The sequence below is a fragment of the Saimiri boliviensis genome, chromosome 4 (assembly GCF_048565385.1).
Source record: "Saimiri boliviensis isolate mSaiBol1 chromosome 4, mSaiBol1.pri, whole genome shotgun sequence".
Classification (NCBI taxonomy): Eukaryota; Metazoa; Chordata; class Mammalia; order Primates; family Cebidae; genus Saimiri; species Saimiri boliviensis.
In genome coordinates, this window is record NC_133452.1 from 111,638,642 (window position 1) to 111,659,643 (window position 21,002).

Consider the following 21,002-nt stretch of genomic DNA (forward strand, 5'->3'; position numbering starts at 1 on the left):
GTATATGCAATCTGTTATTGATCAAATGTTATTATGCAGCACATGACGATAAGTTTTTCAGCTTTGCTGTCACTTATTAAATATTTGTAGACTCTTCCCTGGGTCTTCTTGTGCCATCCCAGAAATTTCTAAACTGAGATCCATAGATCCCTTGTCATATATAGGAACTCCACAAATCCCCCTAAAATCATATGGAAAATTTTGTGGTTTCATTTCTTCTTTTTTGTAAGAATAGATACTACAGGTGTGTGAGGGCCTCTACACCCTTCCTGGCTAATATCCCTTTAACATCTTCAACTGCACCATCACCAACTTTTTTTTTTTTAATACGCAAGTTTTATTATGTATAGACTTGATTTCACATGCGAAGTTAGAATTACAATTTCACTTAAAATTAACTCATTAAAATAAATAAATATCAGCCGCCCGCAGTGGCTCACACCTGTAATCCCAGCACTTTGGGAGGCTGAGGTGAGTGAATCACGAGGTCAAAAGATCAAGACCATCCTGGTCAACATGGTGAAACCCCATCTCTACTAAAAATACAAAACTTAGCTGGGCATGGTGGTGTATGACTGTAGTCCCAGCTACTTGGGATACTGAGGCAGGAAAATCGCTTGGACCTGGGAAGCAGAAGTTGCAGAGCCTTGATCATGCCACTGCACTCCAGCCTGGTGATACATTGAGACTCCATCTCAAATATGCATATATATGACATGTTAGTATAGATATGTTATCCAAAACTCCAAAAGGTAACAGATATTGCTACTCATCTTTGGACAGACAGAACAGTATTAATGAAACTGGTTCCCAGACAAGTATGTACCACTTGCTCCTGTGCCTTAGGGAGAAGAGGATGTTATAACACAGGCATTACTGATGCAGTGATTAATGGATATTAACACTTCTAAAATTAGGTTCACGTTTTTTCCTTTGTGTGGGAGCCGATGACTCTTGTTCTTTGTTTTTTGAGGGGTATATTTCAATGCGTTGACATTAAACCCACTCATTCAAAAATGCATCACAAATGGAAACTTAAGCCTCTCCGCAAAGCAAACCACTGGAAATTCATAGGTAGTATTTAACATTGGTAACATTGGTGTGTAACTGAGCTCCAAAAATATGGCAACATCCTTTCTTTGGAACATAATTTTCTTGATCCCACAAGAAGTGACAGGATAAGAAAACTCATAGTGAAATGACAAGTCAGTTAAATGACAGGACAGTTCTCTCCCAGGTGTATGTCACTAATTCTAATTTCTGTGTTGTTATCAGAGGGCCTTATTTTCATTCTGACTAACAACCACTCATGAGAAACTGAAACTATTCAATAGTCAAACCAACCTTTGAAATTGTTGCTGGGTTGAGTCCAGAAGAATTCCAAAGCAATAAAGAAAAGAGGAAGGGCCGGGCGCGGTGGCTCAAGCCTGTAATCCCAGCACTTTGGGAGGCCGAGGCGGGTGGATCACAAGGTCGAGAGATCGAGACCAACCTGGTCGACATGGTGAAACCCCGTCTCTACTAAAAATACAAAAAATTAGCTGGGCATGGTGGCACGTGCCTGTAATCCCAGCTACTCAGGAGGCTGAGGCAGGAGAATTGCCTGAACCTGGGAGGCGGAGGTTGCGGTGAGCCGAGATCGTGCCATTGCACTCCAGCCTGGGTAACAAGAGCGAAACTCCGTCTCAAAAAAAAAAAAAAAAAAAGAAAAAAGAAAAGAGGAAGGACCCGCCTAAGAGCACAGAGGTCTTCATCACTAGACTCCAGGACACAACACCGAGACCAGGAAATGATCATGTGTCATCACTCTTTTTTCTTTCTTTCTTTTTTTAAATAAAGACAGGGTTTCACCATATTGGTCAGGCTAGTCTTGAACGTCCGACCTCAGGTGATCTGCCTGCCTTGGCCTCCAAAGTGCTTGGATTACAGGCATGAGCCACCACGCTCAGCTGTCACCAACTCTTAAGTGAGGCAGGCTGAACACCCACAGATCTGTCACAGAAACTCATTATACTTTCTTCCTCACTGCCTTAGATAATCCCCTTGCCACAGACCTATTATGACTATGTATAGTATTACCAGACACTGGTCTGTAGGTTTAAGTTACCCAGGACTCCTTTCCTTCCTCAACCTTAGTTTTGGAGTCACCAAATCTAGTTTATTCTATGTCATAAGCATTTCCAAGTTAATGCCTTAATTCTCATCATCCCTTAGTACAGGCCATCATCTTCTTCTATCTGAACTCTTGACATTGCTTCTGCTCATTCTAGTTCCGTCTCTCTACCATTCCTAGAGAGTTACCCCTCTTCCCCAAATCTGATTATATGACCCCTTTTTACCAAGTTTTATGCCTTTGGCCAAGAGTATATGCTTGACCAAACTTTAGTTAGGCTTGTGAACCTTCTCCAAGGTGCATCTGTGCCCTTCCTTAGGAAATCCAGTTTTTTTTTTTTTTTTTTTTTTTTTTTTTTTTTTTTTTTGAGACGGAGTTTTCGCTCTTGTTACCCAGGCTGGAGTGCAATGGCGCGATCTCGGCTCACCGCAACCTCCGCCTCCTGGGTTCAGGCAATTCTCCTGCCTCAGCCTCCTGAGTAGCTGGGATTACAGACACGCACCACCATGCCCAGCTAATTTTTTGTATTTTTAGTAGAGACGGGGTTTCACCATGTTGACCAGGATGGTCTCGATCTCTTTATCTTGTGATCCACCCGCCTCGGCCTCCCAAAGTGCTGGGATTACAGGCTTGAGCCACCGCGCCCGGCAGGAAATCCAGTTTTATCAAGAACCTTGTCAAGTCAGTTTAGCAAGATCCCCCGACCATCCTCAATATCTGATCCCCTAGGAAGGAAAAAAGAAAGGAAGGAAGGAGGGAAGGATGGAAGGAAGGAAAAGGAAGAGAGAGAGACAGAAGAAAGAAAAGAAAAGCAAAGAGGAAGAAAGGAAAAGAAAGAAGGAAGGAAGGAGGAAGGAAGGAAAGAAAGGAAAAAGAAAGAAAGAAAGAAAGAGGGTCTTGCTCTGTGACTCAGGCTGGAGTGTAGTGGTGTAGTCGTGGCTCAGTGCCACCTCAACCTCCTGAGCTCAGTGACCTTCCTGCGTCATCCCCACCTTTCCAGTCACTGGGACTGCTAAAAATACAAAAAATCAGCTGGGCATGGTGGCGCGTGCCTGTCCCAGCTACTCAGGAGGCTGAGGCAGGAGAATTGCCTGAGCCCAGGAGGCGGAGGTTGCGGTGAGCTGAGATCGCACCATTGCACTCCAGCCTGGGTAACAAGAGCGAAACTCCGTCTGAAAAAAAAAAAAAAAAAAAAAAGTAGTAGTATCTTGAAATAGATCAAGGAAGTATTGTAGTAATCACTGACCAGGAAGTTTCTAATTAAGTATGTGTCAGAGTTAAATATTATCCCACAGTTAATAATAAATGTAAGTTTGAAGTGAACAAAGCATTGAATGAATTCACAAAGTAATAACTTGAATTCATTCACTTAGGCTTGATTACAATTTACCAAATAATTATTAGTTAGCCTTTGCTATGTAGCCAACAAAATCTCAACAAATCTCAATGCATTTATAAAACACATTTGTTTCTTTCCTGGTAAGTAAGTGTACGGGTCACCAGGGCAACTGTAGTTGCCTGCCAGTCAATTCAGTCTGTTTATGTGTCTCATTCTGGGGTGTCAGATGAAGGTCCAGAGGCTACCTGGAGGGATGCACGTTCTCCTGTTGTCTTAGGTCAGAAACGTGGTTAAAGCCTAGTGTCAGAATTGGCATACTACTACTTCTCTACACATTTTATTATAAAAAAAAGAAAGAAAGAAAGAAAGAAAGTCAGATGGCCTATCCTGGCATCAATGAGGCAGGTTGAATAGTTTTTTAAAATTTTATTTTATTTATTTTTGGTTTTTTAAATTTTCTTATTATTTATTTATTTTTTTCTTTTTAAAGATGGGGTTTCATTATGTAGGCCAGGCTGGTCTTGAACTCCTTACCTCAGGTGATCCACCCACCTTGGCCTCCCAAAGTGCTAGGATTACAGGCATGAGCCACCACGCCCAGCCAGGTTTTTTTGTTTTTGAAATGGAGTCTTGCACTGTCGCTGGAGCTGTAGTGCAGTGGCACCATCTCGGCTCACTGCAACCTCCGCCTCCCAGGTTCAAGCGATTCTCCAGCCTCAGTCTCTGGGGAAAAAAAAACATTAAATGCAATAACTGTTCCGGTCTTTGTGTAACCTTTTAACTTTGCCAGTATCTTCTAAGTGTACATAATCCAATCAAGTTGTTTACTTCTTGAATTAGTTCTAATATTTTCTAACTTTCCAGAAATTTACCTCGTTCCTTCAAGCTTTCACATTGTGGTAATATAATTACATGTTGAAGTGTTTTTTTTTTTTGGACAGGTCATTCTTGGCACCCAGGCTGGAGTGCAGTGATGCCACCTCGGCTCACTGCAACTTCTGCCTCCTAGGTTCAAGCGATTCTCCTGCCTCAGCCTCCAAATAGCTGGGACTACAGGCACACACCACCATGTCTGGCTAATTTTTGTATTTGTAATAGAAATGGGGTTTTACCATGTTGTCCAGGTTGGTCTCAAACTCCTGACCTCAGGTGATCCACCTGCCTCAGCCTCCCAAAGTGCTGGTATCACAGGCATAAGCCACCACACCAGGCCATGTTAAAGTCTTTTTTTAAGCCTTTCTGTATATGTGATATGTCTTTTTTCTCCTATTTTCCTTTTTAAATTTTCTTTTTGTTCTATCAGTCTCAAGAGTTTATCTAAGTTATTTATCTTTTCCAAAAAAATCTATTTGTGACTTTATTTTTGGACAGGGTATGGTAGTGTAGTCATAAGTTCCAATCATTAATGTTAACTTCCGTCTCAATTTTCCTATTTTTTGGAAAAAAAAAATGTAGTCTACTGTTCCATTTCTAATTTTCTTTTTGTATTTTAAAATATTTTGTAATTTAATGGACAGACAAAACTGTACTGATAAAAACAATTTCATAAATTAGTAAGTGTTAGGAAGTTGGGTGAGTGGTCAAGGTAATAGGAAGAGGGAAAAAGCAGTGTTGTTTTTTTTTTTTTTGAGCCGGAGTTTTGCTCTTGTTACCCAGGCTGTAGTGCACTGGCGAGATCTTGGCTTATCATAGCCTCCATCTCCCAGGTTAAAGTGATTCTCATGCCTCAGCCTCCCAAGTAGCTGGGATTTCAGGTGTACCCACTGCACCCGGCTAATTTTTTGTATTTTTAGTAAAGACAGAGTTTCACTATATTGGCCCAGCTGGTATTGAAGTCTTGACCTCAGATAAACTGCCCTCCTCAGCCTCTCAAAGTGCTAAGATTTTTTTAATTTTTTATTTTTATTTTTTAGAGATGGGGTTTCACCATGTTGGCTAGGATGGTCTCCATTTCCTGACCTAGTGATCCACCCAACTCGGCCTACCAAAGTGCTAGGACTATAGGCGTGAGCCACCGTGACTAACCCTAGTTTTTTAACATGAAGTTTTAGTTTGTTTAATTTTTATGTTTAATAATGAAGATGTTTAAACCTATAAATGTCCTGAGTTTAGCTTTCACTATGTTCTACAGTTAGACAAGCAAAATAGAAATTTCAGAAGTAAACTTCAGTAATATAATAATTTATTATATGACAAACATAAGACTTGTGAAACAGGCTGGGTGCGGTGGCTCAAGCCTGTAATCCCAGAACTTTGGGAGGCCGAGGTGGGTGGATCATGAGGTCAAGAGATCGAGACCATCCTGGCCAACATGGTGAAACCTCGTCTCTACTAAAAATAAAAAAATTAGCTGGGCGTGGTGGCGTGCGCCTGTAGTCCCAGCTACTTGGGAGGCTGAGGCGGAAGAATTGCTTGAACCCAGGAGGCGGAGGTTGCAGTGAGCTGAGATTGTGCCACTGCACTCCAGCCTGGCACCTGGTGACAGAGTGAGACTCTGTCTCAAAAAAAAAGAAAAGATTTGTGAAACAGGACTTTTTGTTTGTTTTGAGATGGAGTTTTGCTGAAACTGGATTTTAAATAAGTAGTGCTGGCGCAAATGACCATCTAGAAGAATATAAAGTTTTTTAGAATATAGGCCAGGCAAGGTAGCTCACACCTGGAATCCCAGCACTATGCGAGGCTGAGGCAACCGGATAGCTTGAGCCCAGTAGTTAGAGACCAGCCTGGGCAACAAGGTGAAACTCCATCTCTACAAAAATACAAAAATTAGCCAGGTATGATGGCACACACCTGTAGTAGCTACTCAGGAGGCTAAGGTAAGAGGATTGCTTGAGCCTGGGAGGTCAAGGCTGCAGTGAGCTGAGACTGGGTCACTGTACTGCAGCCTGAGCAACAGAGTGAGACATTGCCTCAAAGATAAAACAAAACAAAACAAAACTATATGAGTATGGCAAGACATCTGGTTGTTACTTTTTTTTTTTTTTTTTGAGACAGGGTCTCACTCTGTCACCCAGGCTGGAGTGCAGTGGCCCAATCTCAACCGCCTGTGCTTAAGCCATCCTCCCACCTCAGCCTCCCATGTAGCTGGGACTACAGGGACACACCAACACACTTGGCTGATTTTTAATCTTTTTGGAGAGATGAGGTCTCACCGTGTTGCTCAGACCAGTCTTGAATACTTGGGCTCAAGCAATCCTCCCACCTCAGCTTCTTAAAGTGTTGGGATTACAGGCATGAGCCACCACACCTGGTCATTTTTTTGTGTTTTTTAAGAGACACGGTCTTGCTTTTTCACCAGGCTGGAGTGCAGTGGCATGATCATAGTTCACTGTAACCTCAAACTCCTGGGATCAGGGGCTCCTCCTGCCTCAGCCATCTCAGTAGCTAGGACTGCAGGTGTGTGTTTTGCTATGTTGCCCAGGCTGGTCACAGACTTCTGGCCTTAAACAGTCCTTTTACCTTGGCCTTCCAAAACACTGGGATTACGGGCATGAGCCCCTACACTCAGCCTCTCTAGTTTTGTTACTTATATTTTAAAAAATTTGCATGCATTATGTGAGTATATATACTATTCTGAGTCAAAAAGGAATGTCTTAACCAAGATTGAAAAACTGAAAAGATAGGCCAGGCGCGGTGGCTCACACTTATAATCCCAGCATTTTGGGAGGCCGAGGCGGGTGGATCACAAGGTCAAGAGATGGAGACCATCCTGTTCAACATGGTGAAACCCCATGTTGTCTCTACTAAACATACAAAAAAAAAATTAGCCGAGCACAGTGGCGCGCGCCTGTAATCCCAGCTACTCGGCGGGCTGAGGCAGGAGAATTGCTTGAACCCAGAAGGCGAAGGTTGCCGTGAGCCGAGATCGTGCCATTGCACTCCAGCCTGGGTAACAAGAGTGAAACTCTGTCTCAAAAAAAAAAAAAAAAGAAAAGAAAAAAGAAAAACTGAAAAGAGAGATAAAAATAAAAACTTTGGTATGGAAAATACACCACAAAGTCTACAAATAATAAATTAGGAAAAAATACACTTGTAGCACAGATGGCAATGTTATTATATGCAGAAGGCTTAAATATTAATGGGAGAAAAAAGACTAATCCAATGGAGAATGGACAAATGGTAGGCACAGCTAACACAGAAAAAAAAGCTCAAATTTAAACTAATGATGGGCTGGGCAAGGTGGCTCACGCCTGTAATCCCAGCACTTTGGGAGGCTAAGGCAGGCAGATCTCTTTAGGTCAGGAGTTCCAAGTCAACCTGGCCAATGTGGTGAAACCCCATCTCTACTAAAAATACGAAAATTAGCTGGGCATGGTGGCATGTGTCTGTAACCCCAGCTACTCAGGAGGCTGAGGCAGGAGAATTGCTTGACCCAGGAGGTGGAGGTTGCAGTGAGCTGAGATCGTGCCACTGCACTCCATTCTGGGTGACAGAGACTCCGCCTAAAAAATATATATATTTTTAAACTAATGATGAGGGAAATGCAAATCAAAGAAATAATGAAAGATAGCTTTATACGCAAAAGGCTTGCAAAATTAAAAGAGCTATAATACCTATTGTTGATTGGGATTCAGGAGAAATTGTATTTTAATGGCTATAGAAATTTAGTCTTACATCCTTTTAGAAAAGAAGATGGTTGCCAGGCGCTGTGGCTCACACCTGTAATCCCAGCACTTTGGGAGGCCGAGGCAGGTGGATCACGAGGTCAAGAGATCGAGTCCATCCTGGTCAACATGGACCCCATTTCTACTAAAAATACAAAACATTTGCTGGGCATGGTGGCACGTGCCTGTAATCCCAGCTACTCAGGAGGCTGAGGCAGGAGAATTGCCTGAACCCAGGAGGCAGAGGTTGCGGTGAGCCGAGATCACGCCATTGCACTCCAGCCTGGGTAACAAGAGCAAAACTCCGTCTCAAAAAAAAAAAAGCTGATCATATTTATAAAAATTAAAAATATATATGACCTTTGATCCTACAATCCTTAAAAAACTATTCCAAAATAAAACTACCAGCATATGAAGAATCAGAGAAACATTTTAGACAATGATGATTGCAAAAAACTGGAAGCAAGCGAAACACCCATTAGTGTGTTAGTCACAAATATTCCTCTCCTTCTGGATATGGTGAGGGTAAACTGATTTTTTCCTTCCAAAGTTAGGAGTGTCCACTGACTTTAGAGCAGTGCAATGTGAATGGAAGTAATGTGCCACTTCTGGGTAGAAGCTGGGAGAGTCAATGTGCTGCTCACCAGTTTCACGCCTCACTCTGTCGTAGGTGTGGAAGTTTGTATCAACCTAGAGCTTCCTCAGTCAGTGTAGCTGAGTAACTGATGAGCAGAGCACCTCTATTTTCCTCCTGGGGGCATGGAGCATGACCAAACAAAGGAAATTTTTTCAGGAGGTAAGTCCTGAGATTTTGGAATCGTTGTTGCAAGCCTATTGAGACTGATAGAGCAAGGGAATAGCTAAATAAATGACGGTCCATCATAAAATAAACTTTAATTATACCAGATGGCCTGGATTTCCACAAGTTATATTGAGACAAAAGAAAGATTCTGATAAATGTTTATATAATTATCCAGTTTTTATAAGAAAAACAATTTACAAATATACCTTTATACATGTATTACTAAATATAGATGTATATAAGAGTATATGAATATAGGGAAAGATATGAAAGAATACTACAAAGTTAAAATAGGTTATAAAGGAAATTAAATCCAGACTATAATAATTTAAAAAGCAAAGCTTTATGGTATGATCACATGACTCAAAGTTATTCACGTTTAATTGTGATTACAAATAAAATACTGTTGGATATATATGATCAAATAATTTCATACACGTTTCATTGAATCCCGATGCTTTGATGCTTGGTGCTTTCTTGGTCTTACCTGCACCAAGAGGTTTTCACACACCTGGCTGAAAACAATACTGAGAAGCCATACATCCCTGTGATCTTGCCTGAGAACTTGTTGGAAATGTAAATTTGAAGACCCCACTGGATACTCCCTGAATCAGAAACTCTGGGGACAGTGCCCAGTAATCTGCAGTTTATCAAGCCTTCCAGTTGATTCTGATGCAAACCCAAGTTTCCTTATTTGATAAGATGTAGCTTTATTTTAGAGATTAAAATACAAGGAAAAATGTCGGTCTTAGAAATAAGGTAATTTGGCCGGGCATGGTGGCTCACGCCTGTAATCCCAGCACTTTAGGAGACCAAGGCGGGCAGATCATGAAGTCAGGAGTTCAAGACCAGCCTGGCCAACATGGTGAAACCCTGTCTCTACTAAAAATACAAAAATTAGCTGGGCATGATGGTGTGCCTGTAATCCCAGCTACTCAGGAGACTGAGACCGGAGACTCGCTTGACCCTGGGAGGCAGAGTTTGCAGTGAGCAGAGATCATACCACTGCACTCCAGCCTGGGCAACAGAGCAAGACTCCGTCTCTGAGAAAGAAAAAGAAATCAGGTAATTTATTAGACTATCATTTTAACACACCATCTTCTCTCTTCTTCCAATCTGCAAATTTTTTCCTTATTTTCCATCTAAATTCCCAATAATCAAATATGATTGGCCTGTTTTTGATTTGCTTGTTTTTTTTTTAATCTGCTAGATCTTATCACTATACTAACTTTCATTATTGAGATTAAGTATTTACCCTAAACCTAAAATGCAATTAAAAAAAAAAAAAGTATTTACCCTAAATCCAGTTAGCTGTGACAGGAGGAGAATGGGATGGGGGAAGGCAAGTGATGCAAAACATAACTAGCTATGTTACAAGAACTTTGGACAGTTTCCTTAGCATATTTGGAAATGTTGCCTGAGTAGGTCAAGTATAATAAATTGTTTTCACACTAATAAAACCTTTTCCTCTGGAAATAATGGAGTTTTTATATTCCATGCTAATTTTATATTCTTTTTATCTTTGTATTTTAAAAATTACAAACCTTTGGTGTTTTACTGCTGTTTTTTCTTTGGTGGAATCACGTTTTATACACAATTTTGCTTTTAAAATCAATTTTCTGGCTGATCATAGTGGCTCACGCTTGTAATCCCAGCACTTTAGGAGGCTGAGGCAGGAGGATCGCTTGAGGCCAGGAGGTCAAGGTTGCAGTGAGCTACGATGATGCCATTGCACTCCAGTCTGGCCAAAAGAGCAAGACTGTCTCTTAAAAAAAAATTAACACCAATTTTCTATAAATGTCTTCAGTTAGTCATTTTGTCCCTATTTCAACTGTATATATTTAGCTAAATCCTTTCTTCACAAAGAAAAAAACAAAAGTTCTAAGACAAAGCCAACCAACCATTTCCTTTTTTGGGACAGGGTCTTGCTCTATTACCCACTGGAATGCAGTGATTTGATCACAGTTCACTGCAGCCTTGAACTCCTGGGGTCAAGCAGTCCCCCCATCTCAAGTCACCCAAGTAGCTGGGATTTAAAATTTCTTTCGTAGACATGTGGCCTTGCTATGTTGTCCAGGCTGGTCTTGAACTCCTGGCCTTAAGTAGTCCTCCTGCCTTGACTCCCCCAAAGTGCTGGGATTACAGGTGTGTGCCAATGCCTGGCCTATTTGCTATTCCTATTGCATGTTTCTAAAAGGAACGTTTCCAATGAAATATCTACGTTATGCCTTACTATTTCAGCATTCCTGTGATCACAGGCATAATTGTATCCTTTAGCCTAACTATAGTACTTGGTAATTAGTTTACTTACTACTAGAGGTTTACATTCATTCTTGTCCCCACTAGTGCTTTCATTACCCTTGTGATCTTTCCAACATTCACATTTGATGTTATTCCTCTGCTTGAAATGCTTCAATGTCTTTTAAGAATAATGACCAGGCCGGGCGCGGTGGCTCAAGCCTGTAATCCCAGCACTTTGGGAGGCCGAGGCAGGTGGATCACGAGGTCAAGAGATCGAGACCAACCTGGTCAACATGGTGAAACCCCGTCTCTACTAAAAATACAAAAAATTAGCTGGGCATGGTGGTGCGTGCCTATAATCCCAGCTACTCAGGAGGCTGAAGCAGGAGAATTGCCTGAACCCAGGAGGCGGAGGTTGCGGTGAGCCGAGATCGCGCCATTGCACTCCAGCCTGGGTAACAAGAGCAAAACTCCGTCTCAAAAAAAAAAAAAAAAAAAGAATAATGACCAAAATCAATCTTTTTTTTTTTTTTGAGATGGAGCTTCGCTCGTTACCCAGGCTGGAGTGCAATGGCGTGATCTCGGCTCACCGCAACCTTTGCCTCCTGGGTTCAAGCAATTCTCCTGCCTCAGCCTCCTGAGTAGCTGGGATTACAGGCACGCACCACCATGCCCAGCTAATTTTTTTGTATTTTTAGTAGAGACGGGGTTTCACCATGTTGACCAGGATGGTCTCGATCTCTTGACCTCGTGATCCACCCGCCTCGGCCTCCCAAAGTGCTGGGATTACAGGCTTGAGCCACCGTGCCCGGCTTTTTTTTTTTTTTTTAAGACGGGAGTCTCGCTCTTGTTACCCAGGCTAGAGTACAGTGGCATGATCTCAGCTCATTGCAACCTACACGTCCCGGGTTTAAGTGATTCTCCTGCCTCAGCCTCCTAAGTAGCTGGAATTACAGGCACCCACCACAATGCCCAGCTGATTTTTTATTTTAGTAGATTTAGGGTTTCACCATGTTGGCCAGGCTGGTCTCAAACTTCTGACCTTGGTGATCCACCCACCTTGGCTTCCCAAAGTGCTAGGATTACAAGTGAGAGCCAAGGGGCCCAGCCATGACCAAAATGTTGAACATAGCTTCAAGGCCCTGCTATTAGATCCCAGCCTACCTTTCTACTTCATTTTGAACTCATATTACAGACTTTTATTTTTAAAATTATGAAAATGTTTACACATATTTTAAAAATAACGTAATTCAACAAACCCCTATACAACCAGTTTCAGTAATAATCAAGATTATGTTGCATTGCATCTCTAGAAAAAATAGTTACATCTTATTTACTTTCACTTTAGTACAGGTTAACCTAGCTTCTAGGAAAAGTTGTGAATTCAAAACCCAGTCTTGCTGGGGAAACTGTTTCTTTAGATTTCTTTGTCCCGGAAATTGGGAGTAATAACATTACAGCTTTTTTTTTTTTGAGACAGAGTCTTGCTCTTTTGCCAGGCACAAGGCTGGAGTGCAGTGGCGTGATCTCGTCTCACTACAACCTCCACCTTCTGGTTCCAAGCAATTCTCCTGCCTCAGCCTCCCAAGTAGCTGAGACTACAGGCGTGCGCCACCACGCCCAGCTAATTTTTGTATTTTAGTAGAAATGGAGTTTTACTGTTCTGGCCAGGATGGTCTCGATCTCTTAACCTCATGATCCGTCTGCCTCGGCCTCCCAAAGTGCTGGGATTACAGGTGTCAGCCACCACATCTGGCCAACATTACATCTTTTATAAGGTCGTTGTGAGGAGTAAGTGAATTCATTGATTTAAAATGCTTAGACTTGCCGGCACGGTGGCTCAAGCCTGTAATCCCAGCACTTTGGGAGGCCGAGGCGGGTGGATCACGAGGTCAAGAGATCAAGACCATCCTGGTCAACATGGTGAAACCCCGTCTCTACTAAAAATACAAAAAATTAGCTGGGCATGGTGGCGCGTGCCTGTAATCCTAGCTACTCAGGAGGCCGAAGCAGGAGAATTGCCTGAACTCAGGAGGCAGAGGTTGCGGTGAGCCGAGATCGCGCTATTGCACTCCATCCTGGGTAACAAGAGCAAAACTCCGTCTCAAAAAAATAAAAAAAATAAAAATAAAATAAAATAAAATGCTTAGACTAGTCAGGTGTGGTCATTCACGCCTGTAATCCTAGCACTTTCAGAGGCTGAAAGTGCTAGAGTCCTAGCACAAGACGAGCCTGGCCAACATGGTGAAACCCCATCTCTACTAAAAACATAAAAAATAAGCTGGGCATGGTGGCGCATGCCTGTAATCCCAGCTATGCGGAGGCTGAGGTAGGAGAATTGCTTGAACCCAAGAGGTGGAGGTTGCAGTGAGCTGAGATCCTGCCTGGGCAACAGAGTGAGACTCCATCTCAAAAAAATAAAATTAAAATTAAAAATAATAAAATGCTTAGACCAATATCTGGCATCCTTAATAAATGAGGCCATTATCATCTAGAACAAATTACACATCTTCCTACCTCAGACTCTTTGCATAGCCAACAAGCACTATCCTCTCTTCCCCTCCCAGACTTTTAGTTGTTCAAATGTTACACCTTCGGAGACTTCCCTGACTTTCCCAGATGAAGCTATCTTATCTTACTATCGTCTATGAATTTCCTGCATGATACTTACTTCAAATTATTAATTTGTATGGCTGATTAACATGTCTTCTCCAATTCACTCTAAGAAAGCTCCAGGAGGGAGGAAGATAGTATCTGTTTGGCTATTTTGTTACCAGCATCTAGTACAAAGTAGACACTCAAAACATTTATTCAAAAAATAAAGAACTAATTTATTTTCATCTAGCTTTTGATCAAATCTTCTCCTGTTACCTTGTATAAAGCTAATTATGATTATGTAATAATATATTATCTAACAGGTTTGAGCAGGTGTCCCCAAACTTTTTACACAGGGGGCCAGTTCACTGTCCCTCAGACCGTTGGAGGGCCGCCACATACTGTGCTCCTCTCACTGACCACCAATGAAAGAGATGCCCCTTCCTGAAGTGCGGCGGGGGGCCGGATAAATGGCCTCAGGGGGCCGCATGCGGCCCGTGGGCCGTAGTTTGGGGACGCCTGGGTTTGAGCAACTTATTTTTAGTTTAGGGGTTAAAAACACTGAAAGCTAATAACAATAATTTCTAGCTTATAGAATACTTAAACGTTTTTTTACTGAGACAATTTTTCTAAAGACATGAAGGTCTTGCTTTGTGGCTCAGGCTGGATTTGAACTCCTGGGTTCAAGGGATCCTCCAACCTTAGCCTCCCAAGTAGCTGGGGCTACAGATGTACATCACCATGCTGAACTCCAAGAGTACTTTCTTGCACAGATGTCGTTAGAAGAAAAGTGCTTCTAGGTTTAAAGTTTGTCTATTGCACTTTAATTCTAAGATAAAAGATAACTGAGTGGAAGTTGGGGGTTTAATCTAGCAGTTAAGTAGTTCAGATATAAAGAGAAGGAAAAGCCTCAAGATAATCTTTCAATTCACTTTCATATTTTGACACAATTGCTATTTGTATATGAGAAGTTTAGGGGATTTAATAACTGTACAACATATTAGTATCACTCAATTTGTTTTTCCTAGAAGAATCCACTTGTATAAAAAATATTTTTTCATAATGGTTTTCATCATGATTAAAGAAAAATTCTCCTTATTAAATTGCATTTCCCTAAGACTAGTCACTTATTTTCAAGTTTCTGAATTATATATATACCTAACTTTTTTGGGGGGTGGGGGGGATGGAGTCCCACTGTCGCCTGGGCTGGAATGCAGTGGCATGATCTCAGCTCACTGCAACCTCCCCTCCCGGGTTCAAGCAATTCTCCTGCCTCAGCCTCCCGAGCAGCTCCGACTACAGGTGCGCACCATGCCTGGCTAATTTTTATATTTTTAGTAGGGGTGAAGTTTCACCATGTTGGCCAGACTGGTCTCAAAACTCCTGACCTGTGATCCGCCCGTCTCAGCCTCCCAAAGTGCTAGGATTACAGGCATGAGCAACCCTGCCCTGCTATAATCAACTATTAATAAAATGTAAAACAAACAAACAAACAAAAAACCCAAAACCTCAAGCCAGCTTCAAAAGCATCTTGTATTGAATGTCAGTTCACAAACACCCCCAATAGTTAAAACTGTCTTCTGATGGGTAGCATTTATAAGGAAGTGAGAAAGCAAGTCCAGGACAGAAAGAGGATATGGCCAAATTCTACAGTAATGCTGTATTCTGCACATTAGCCTATCATAGGCTCGAAGAAGTCCCATAAGGAGACCTGCTTAAACTGTTTTCTAAATTTAAATGACCATATAATCTATTCTGTGTGAAAACAAAGTTATCAAATACACTTTGAGAATTCCTGGTCTACCTGCATTCTACAGATTAACTGGTCCAGAATCCCATTATAAAATATTAAACAGGTTGGGCACAGTGGCTCACGCCTGTAGTCCCAGCGCTTTGGGAGGCTGAGGCAGTTACATTACTTGAACCCAGGAGTTCGAGACCAGCCTGGGCAACATGATGAAACCCATCTCTACAAAAAACAAAACAAAACATTAGCCAAATATGGTGGCACACACCTGTAGTCCCAGCTACTCAGGCTAAAGCAGAATTGCTTGAGCCCAGGAATTTGAGGCTGCAGTAAGCCAAGACCATGCCACTGCACTTCAGCCTGGGTGATAGAGCAGGATCTTGTCTCATAAAAAACAAAACAAAACAAAATCTATCTGTATATATCTATAAAACGATCTTGCTATTAGTGGTCCCATGATCCCACAATATGATCCCAGTGATCCCTGCTTTTTAAGAGTTCACAAACTAGTCTTTTGATAATTCATCTTAGAGTCTTATCAAGAATTACTTTATAATGTGCAAAATCTACTTTTTCTCTTTGAAAATCAGGACATTTGCCAGTGTCTAACATATGAGTAGTTTAATATAGGTTGAGCATCTCAAATCTGAACATCCAAAACATTCTGAGCACTGATACAACACACAAAAGAAATGCTCCTTGGAGCATTTCAGATTTGGAATGCTCAACAGTATGAATACAACACTCTAAAACACAAAAAAATCTGAAACACCTCTGGTCTGAAGCATTTCAGATAAGAGATACTCCACCTGTACTTTAATTTCTCAAGGCTTAATGATGTCATCAATCAAGTTCTCAATGGGAATTTGGGGGAAGCACTTAAAGCGTTACCTTAAAGCACTAATGAGAAGAAAACGCAGACAAGTCCCACTACCTTTGGGACCAACAACTAGAAAGCCACCAGACATACACTGATCCTTTTAAATCAGTGGCTTGCCACAAGGAGGTGTACACCAGAAATAACTGGTAAATTCTTACTAGTTTGTAAATCTGTTTTGTGGCATGCGCCTGTATGGGGTGGGAAAGTTGGGGTGGGAGAATCATTTGAACCAGCAAGGTGGAGGTTGCAGTGAACCAAGATCATGCCACTGCAATCCAGCCTGGGTGATACACTGAGACCCTGTCTCAAAAAAGGAAAAAAAATATTTTTGGATACCATCCTTCTCACTGTAATCATGTCCACTAAAAACAATTTAACCATAATCATTTGTAATGAAGACAATAAAGACTTCTATGCTTTTAACTTTTATGAGTATTTTAGGCTATGGGTCTACGGCATCTTTCTCTGAGTATATTGTACTCTGGTTTCCTTAATGGTATTTTAGGTAACTCTAGCATTATTCCTTGATTGGCTTCTAAGAATTAAGATGGTAGGGCTGGGCTATTTTCCCCCACAATTCACATTGCTTTCACTAAATCAACCAATTGTCCTTCTACAGGTAGTAAGTTTTGGAATAACAGTTTTCATAACCCTTTTTCTTCTTCCTCAGTAGAAAAATGACAAAGGTACCAGAAACACCTGTTGGAGTATTTTGGCACATTGTTTAGTAGATACAGTCTGGTTTTGCCTCTCTGCACTTAGTGGTCTTCAACTATTCACTTACATCCACTTGACTAGACAGCCTGTAGTTCGCCTCAATAATCTCCCTCCCCTTTTGTCCTTACAGTGATTTACAGAGTAGCCTTGTTTATCTCTTCTAGACATATAGCACTACACTGACTCATAAGAGTTGTTTCTTCTGACTAAATTATTCCCTTCCATTGTTATATTACAGTTGCTTTGCTCCACCAAACTGTTGGTCATATTATATATTAAAGTATGTTCGTTATTATTTATTTCTGTTCAGTGAATTCTCTGAGATTTTAAGTACAGTTTTTGATTTTGGGGGAATTAAGACATTCTTTTTACATTATCTTATGGTTTTCAGAGATCATAGTTTAAAAAAATTACTGAATTCATTTTGGTGGTTTAAAACAAGATGTAATTTAGAGAATCATTTTATGCTTTCAAATAAAACCTCCTACATTTAATTGACTAAAAGTTTAAGCACAAGTTATGACACAATGAAAAGCTGTTTTAGGGTTATGTGAACTTGAAATATCATTAAGTTTTCAGCTGTCTGAAGTAGTACAGCAACATTAAAGAAAGGGACTAAACACCACCTCTGCTCCTAAACTAACAAGAGCTGAGACACATACAAATTTTATGGCAAGTAATCTAAAACTCCTCTAAAAATGATTAACTGTTATTCTATCCAACAAGAAAACCAATACAACAGATCTATCTAATTAGTTAAGACACCAGATACTTGTCATGCAGTTTCAGTGTCTAGTAACAAACCTAAGTTCTGTTTCACAACTTCTAAGTACTAACACACTTTAAAAGGCTGATCCCACTTTAAACTACACAGAAGTACCAGAGTACACAATTATCAAGTGAATGTGCATATACACCAAAGATGAAAGTCTAGTTTTGAAGCTCAATCTGGCAGCCTCCAAAGATTTCAATGTATATTGCAAAGTCACTAGCATAATTTCCAAAAATAAAACTTTACATGGAGTGGGGGACGTACCATCAAATAGCTGAGTATTCTACCTCCAGAAAGCTGATATACATTAATCTGTATTTTTCATTTTAAAACGTGATTGACTTGAGTTGGTACAAGGGATAAATTATCTATAATGCAAAATATAACCATGACAAATTAATACAAAAACAAGTAGGCATTTTAGAATAGTTTTTCAGTACCTTCAGATTCTGACAAAATATAGCTCACTTAAAAAATTAATTATGCCAATTTTGCTTGTTATTACACTTCTTAAAAAGGACAATTTCAATTTTTTATGTTTGACTACAGATTGAAAAGCATTTTGCCATGTTCAGTAAATAAAAAAATTAAACCTGTTTTTCATATCTGAGCTAATTACCTGAGCTAACAGCTCTAAGTTATTACTAAAAAGAGATAATCAGAAATAAAGATCGTTCAAAGTAACAAACTGTAATTGATATCACTAACGATGACCTTCCTTATATTTTAACATTTCTCTTATTGAGAATCTGTTGTCTCATTAGATATTTTTTGGTTGTTGTTAACACTCCCCTTCACTCTATACACACCCATGGGACTTTATTAAAACCAAAAAAAATACTAAGATGTTGATTGCAATGTCAGAGATGGCCAAATTAAAAATAAAATAATTGCTGATGATTAGGTCTTCTTTCTATTCTCAACTTTTTTGGATATATGTATATTTAAAAATTCAATATTTAGCAAAAAAATGACTAAACTTTCAAGTCTCAAAATTCATTTGAAAGAAGTGTATACTATTTCATCTGAAAAACAATGATGTTTCTGCAGATATATGCAAGATCCCTATTTGTGCTGTAAATTTGTCATTGAAACCATCAAATTTTAGTACTTTTCAAGAGGAATTCAAAGATTTTTGCTGTATAATGTAATTGGTTGAATATAGTACTTTTACATGTAAAAAATAACTTATGCTGAAGCAAAAGTCTGATACTTTTATCAAAAGGACACGAACAAAATAATGAAAAAATAGCAAAAGCTTTACAAAAAATAGTAAGTTCCTATTTAAATTCCTGTGTTTACACAGAATAAAAATGTTATCAATTAACTATATGACACAGAGTGTAGCATACTTTAAGCTATAATATAGAAAGGTAACATGGGATATTTGAAATTCAAGCTGTACTTACCAAAATAGTTTTAAGCTGAGTCTTCAAAAATGTATTTCATGATAACATATGCAAGAATAGTTATTTTTTAGTAGTATAAGGTTACGTTTTTGAATTGCTCTTAATACTGCTTCTTAAATATTTGTGTAAAATTATAAATATTTCTTATATTCCTTGGGTTCACTAAACACAAGGGAGTGTGTTGAAATTGAAAACCTGTTACTTTTTTCCTGTTATACAAGCATATAAAGATGCTTAGTTCAAAGTATCTTAGATTTAATATTATTTTCACATTTTGACTTATTTTAGAACAAATGTAAAGGGTCAAAATATTACCATAGAAATTTGAATATCCCATGAAATATGTCACACCCACTGAGGAATTAAACAAGTTCACTAAAGAATATCAAATTAATCATTTCCTCCTATAAATATTTTCTCTTTATTTGTGTTTAGAAGTTGCAATTTTAGGTACTATGAACAGAAAATACATAACAAAAACTTCCTAACAAGTGAAAAAAATAATTATAAATGCTGGAAAAATTGGCCTCATTAACATATTTACAGACTTTTACTTAATACATACTCCTTTGGAAATTAATTATATGACATTTATACAAGCATCGAAATTTCTAAATCACTGAGTAGTAAGCACTTCAGTTCTTGACTGTCTATACCCAAACTTGAAACTCATTTAGTTTCTGAAGGCAGAACTGACAAGTAACAGAAATGGTCAATCTGAGATATTATTGACATATTGTTCTGTTCCTTCGCCTAAAGGTGCTTCTGTTGAGTAAGTGTCCTTATGCTTTTTTTTCTCTTTGCTCTGATCTTCCTGCAGCTTCAGAATTATGTTTCGGATTTCTTCTCTTTTTGTTCTCATTCTTGGTGGAGGAAACCAGTTTGCCAAATTCATAGGTAGTTCAAAATTGAGAATTGGATTCTAAAAATAAAATAATTAAATGCATATTAGAAAACTGTAATAAATAATCTTTTGTTTCAATCACAGAAAGATTCCAAAATTAAAAATAAGAAAACCCAACAACTCATTCAGTATTATTTGTGTATTATCTATCACACGCCAAACACTGTGCTAGGTACTGGAGATATAAGACACAGTTTCTGTCACAGATCTTATAGTCTAGATCAGGGTTTGGCAAACTGTTGCCAGTGGACCAAATTCTGTCCACTGCCTGTTTTTGTACTAGTTTTATTGAAACATAGCCACACTAATTCATTTACATACAGTCTGCAGATGTTTTCACTGGGCAAAAGCAGAACTACGAGGCAACAGAGATTGTATAAGTTGCAAAGCCCAACATATTTACTACTTTTATTAAAATGTTTGCCAGCTCCAGTTTAGAAAGACAGGTAATTCAACAATTAAAACAAGGAATATGATAAGTATTATGACAGAAGTATAGAATACTGTGAAAATACTTATCTGGGGGTTTAATGCAATTCCAAGAAGAAGTGATGTTTAGGCTAAGACCTGAAGAATGAAAAGATGTTAGATAGCCAAGGTATGACAGAAGCAATAAAAGAGTATTCCAGGTAAGGAAATGTGAATCAAGGCCTAGAGGCAAGAAAGAACACGAAACAATAGTGTTCAGGTGGCTGATGTATTAAATGCTAGAGTGAAAATGGTGGGAAAATGAGGCTAGAGGCTTAAATAGGGGATGAGATCATATAGGTGCTTATCAGTCATGTGAAAGATTTTGGTCTGTAAATCAACAGCAACAGGAAGCCACTATATAAAATTTAAAGTAGGCAAGTAACAGGATTAGATTTATGTTTTTGGAAA

The 21,002-nt window shown here is 39.6% G+C and overlaps 1 protein-coding gene across 3 annotated transcripts in view; it reads right to left on the reverse strand.

The window, feature by feature from the left end:
- Nucleotides 1-18,210: 18,210 nt before the first annotated feature.
- SENP6 (SUMO specific peptidase 6) overlaps nt 18,211-21,002 on the reverse strand; it is a 120,210-nt gene continuing 117,418 nt past the window's right edge. For all 3 annotated transcript variants that reach the window (XM_039467482.2, XM_039467481.2, XM_039467480.2), the window contains one exon: nt 18,211-20,141. In XM_039467482.2, the coding sequence (XP_039323416.1) occupies nt 19,932-20,141 (210 nt within the window). In that variant the 3' untranslated portion in view covers nt 18,211-19,931. The remainder of the gene's footprint in view (nt 20,142-21,002) is intronic.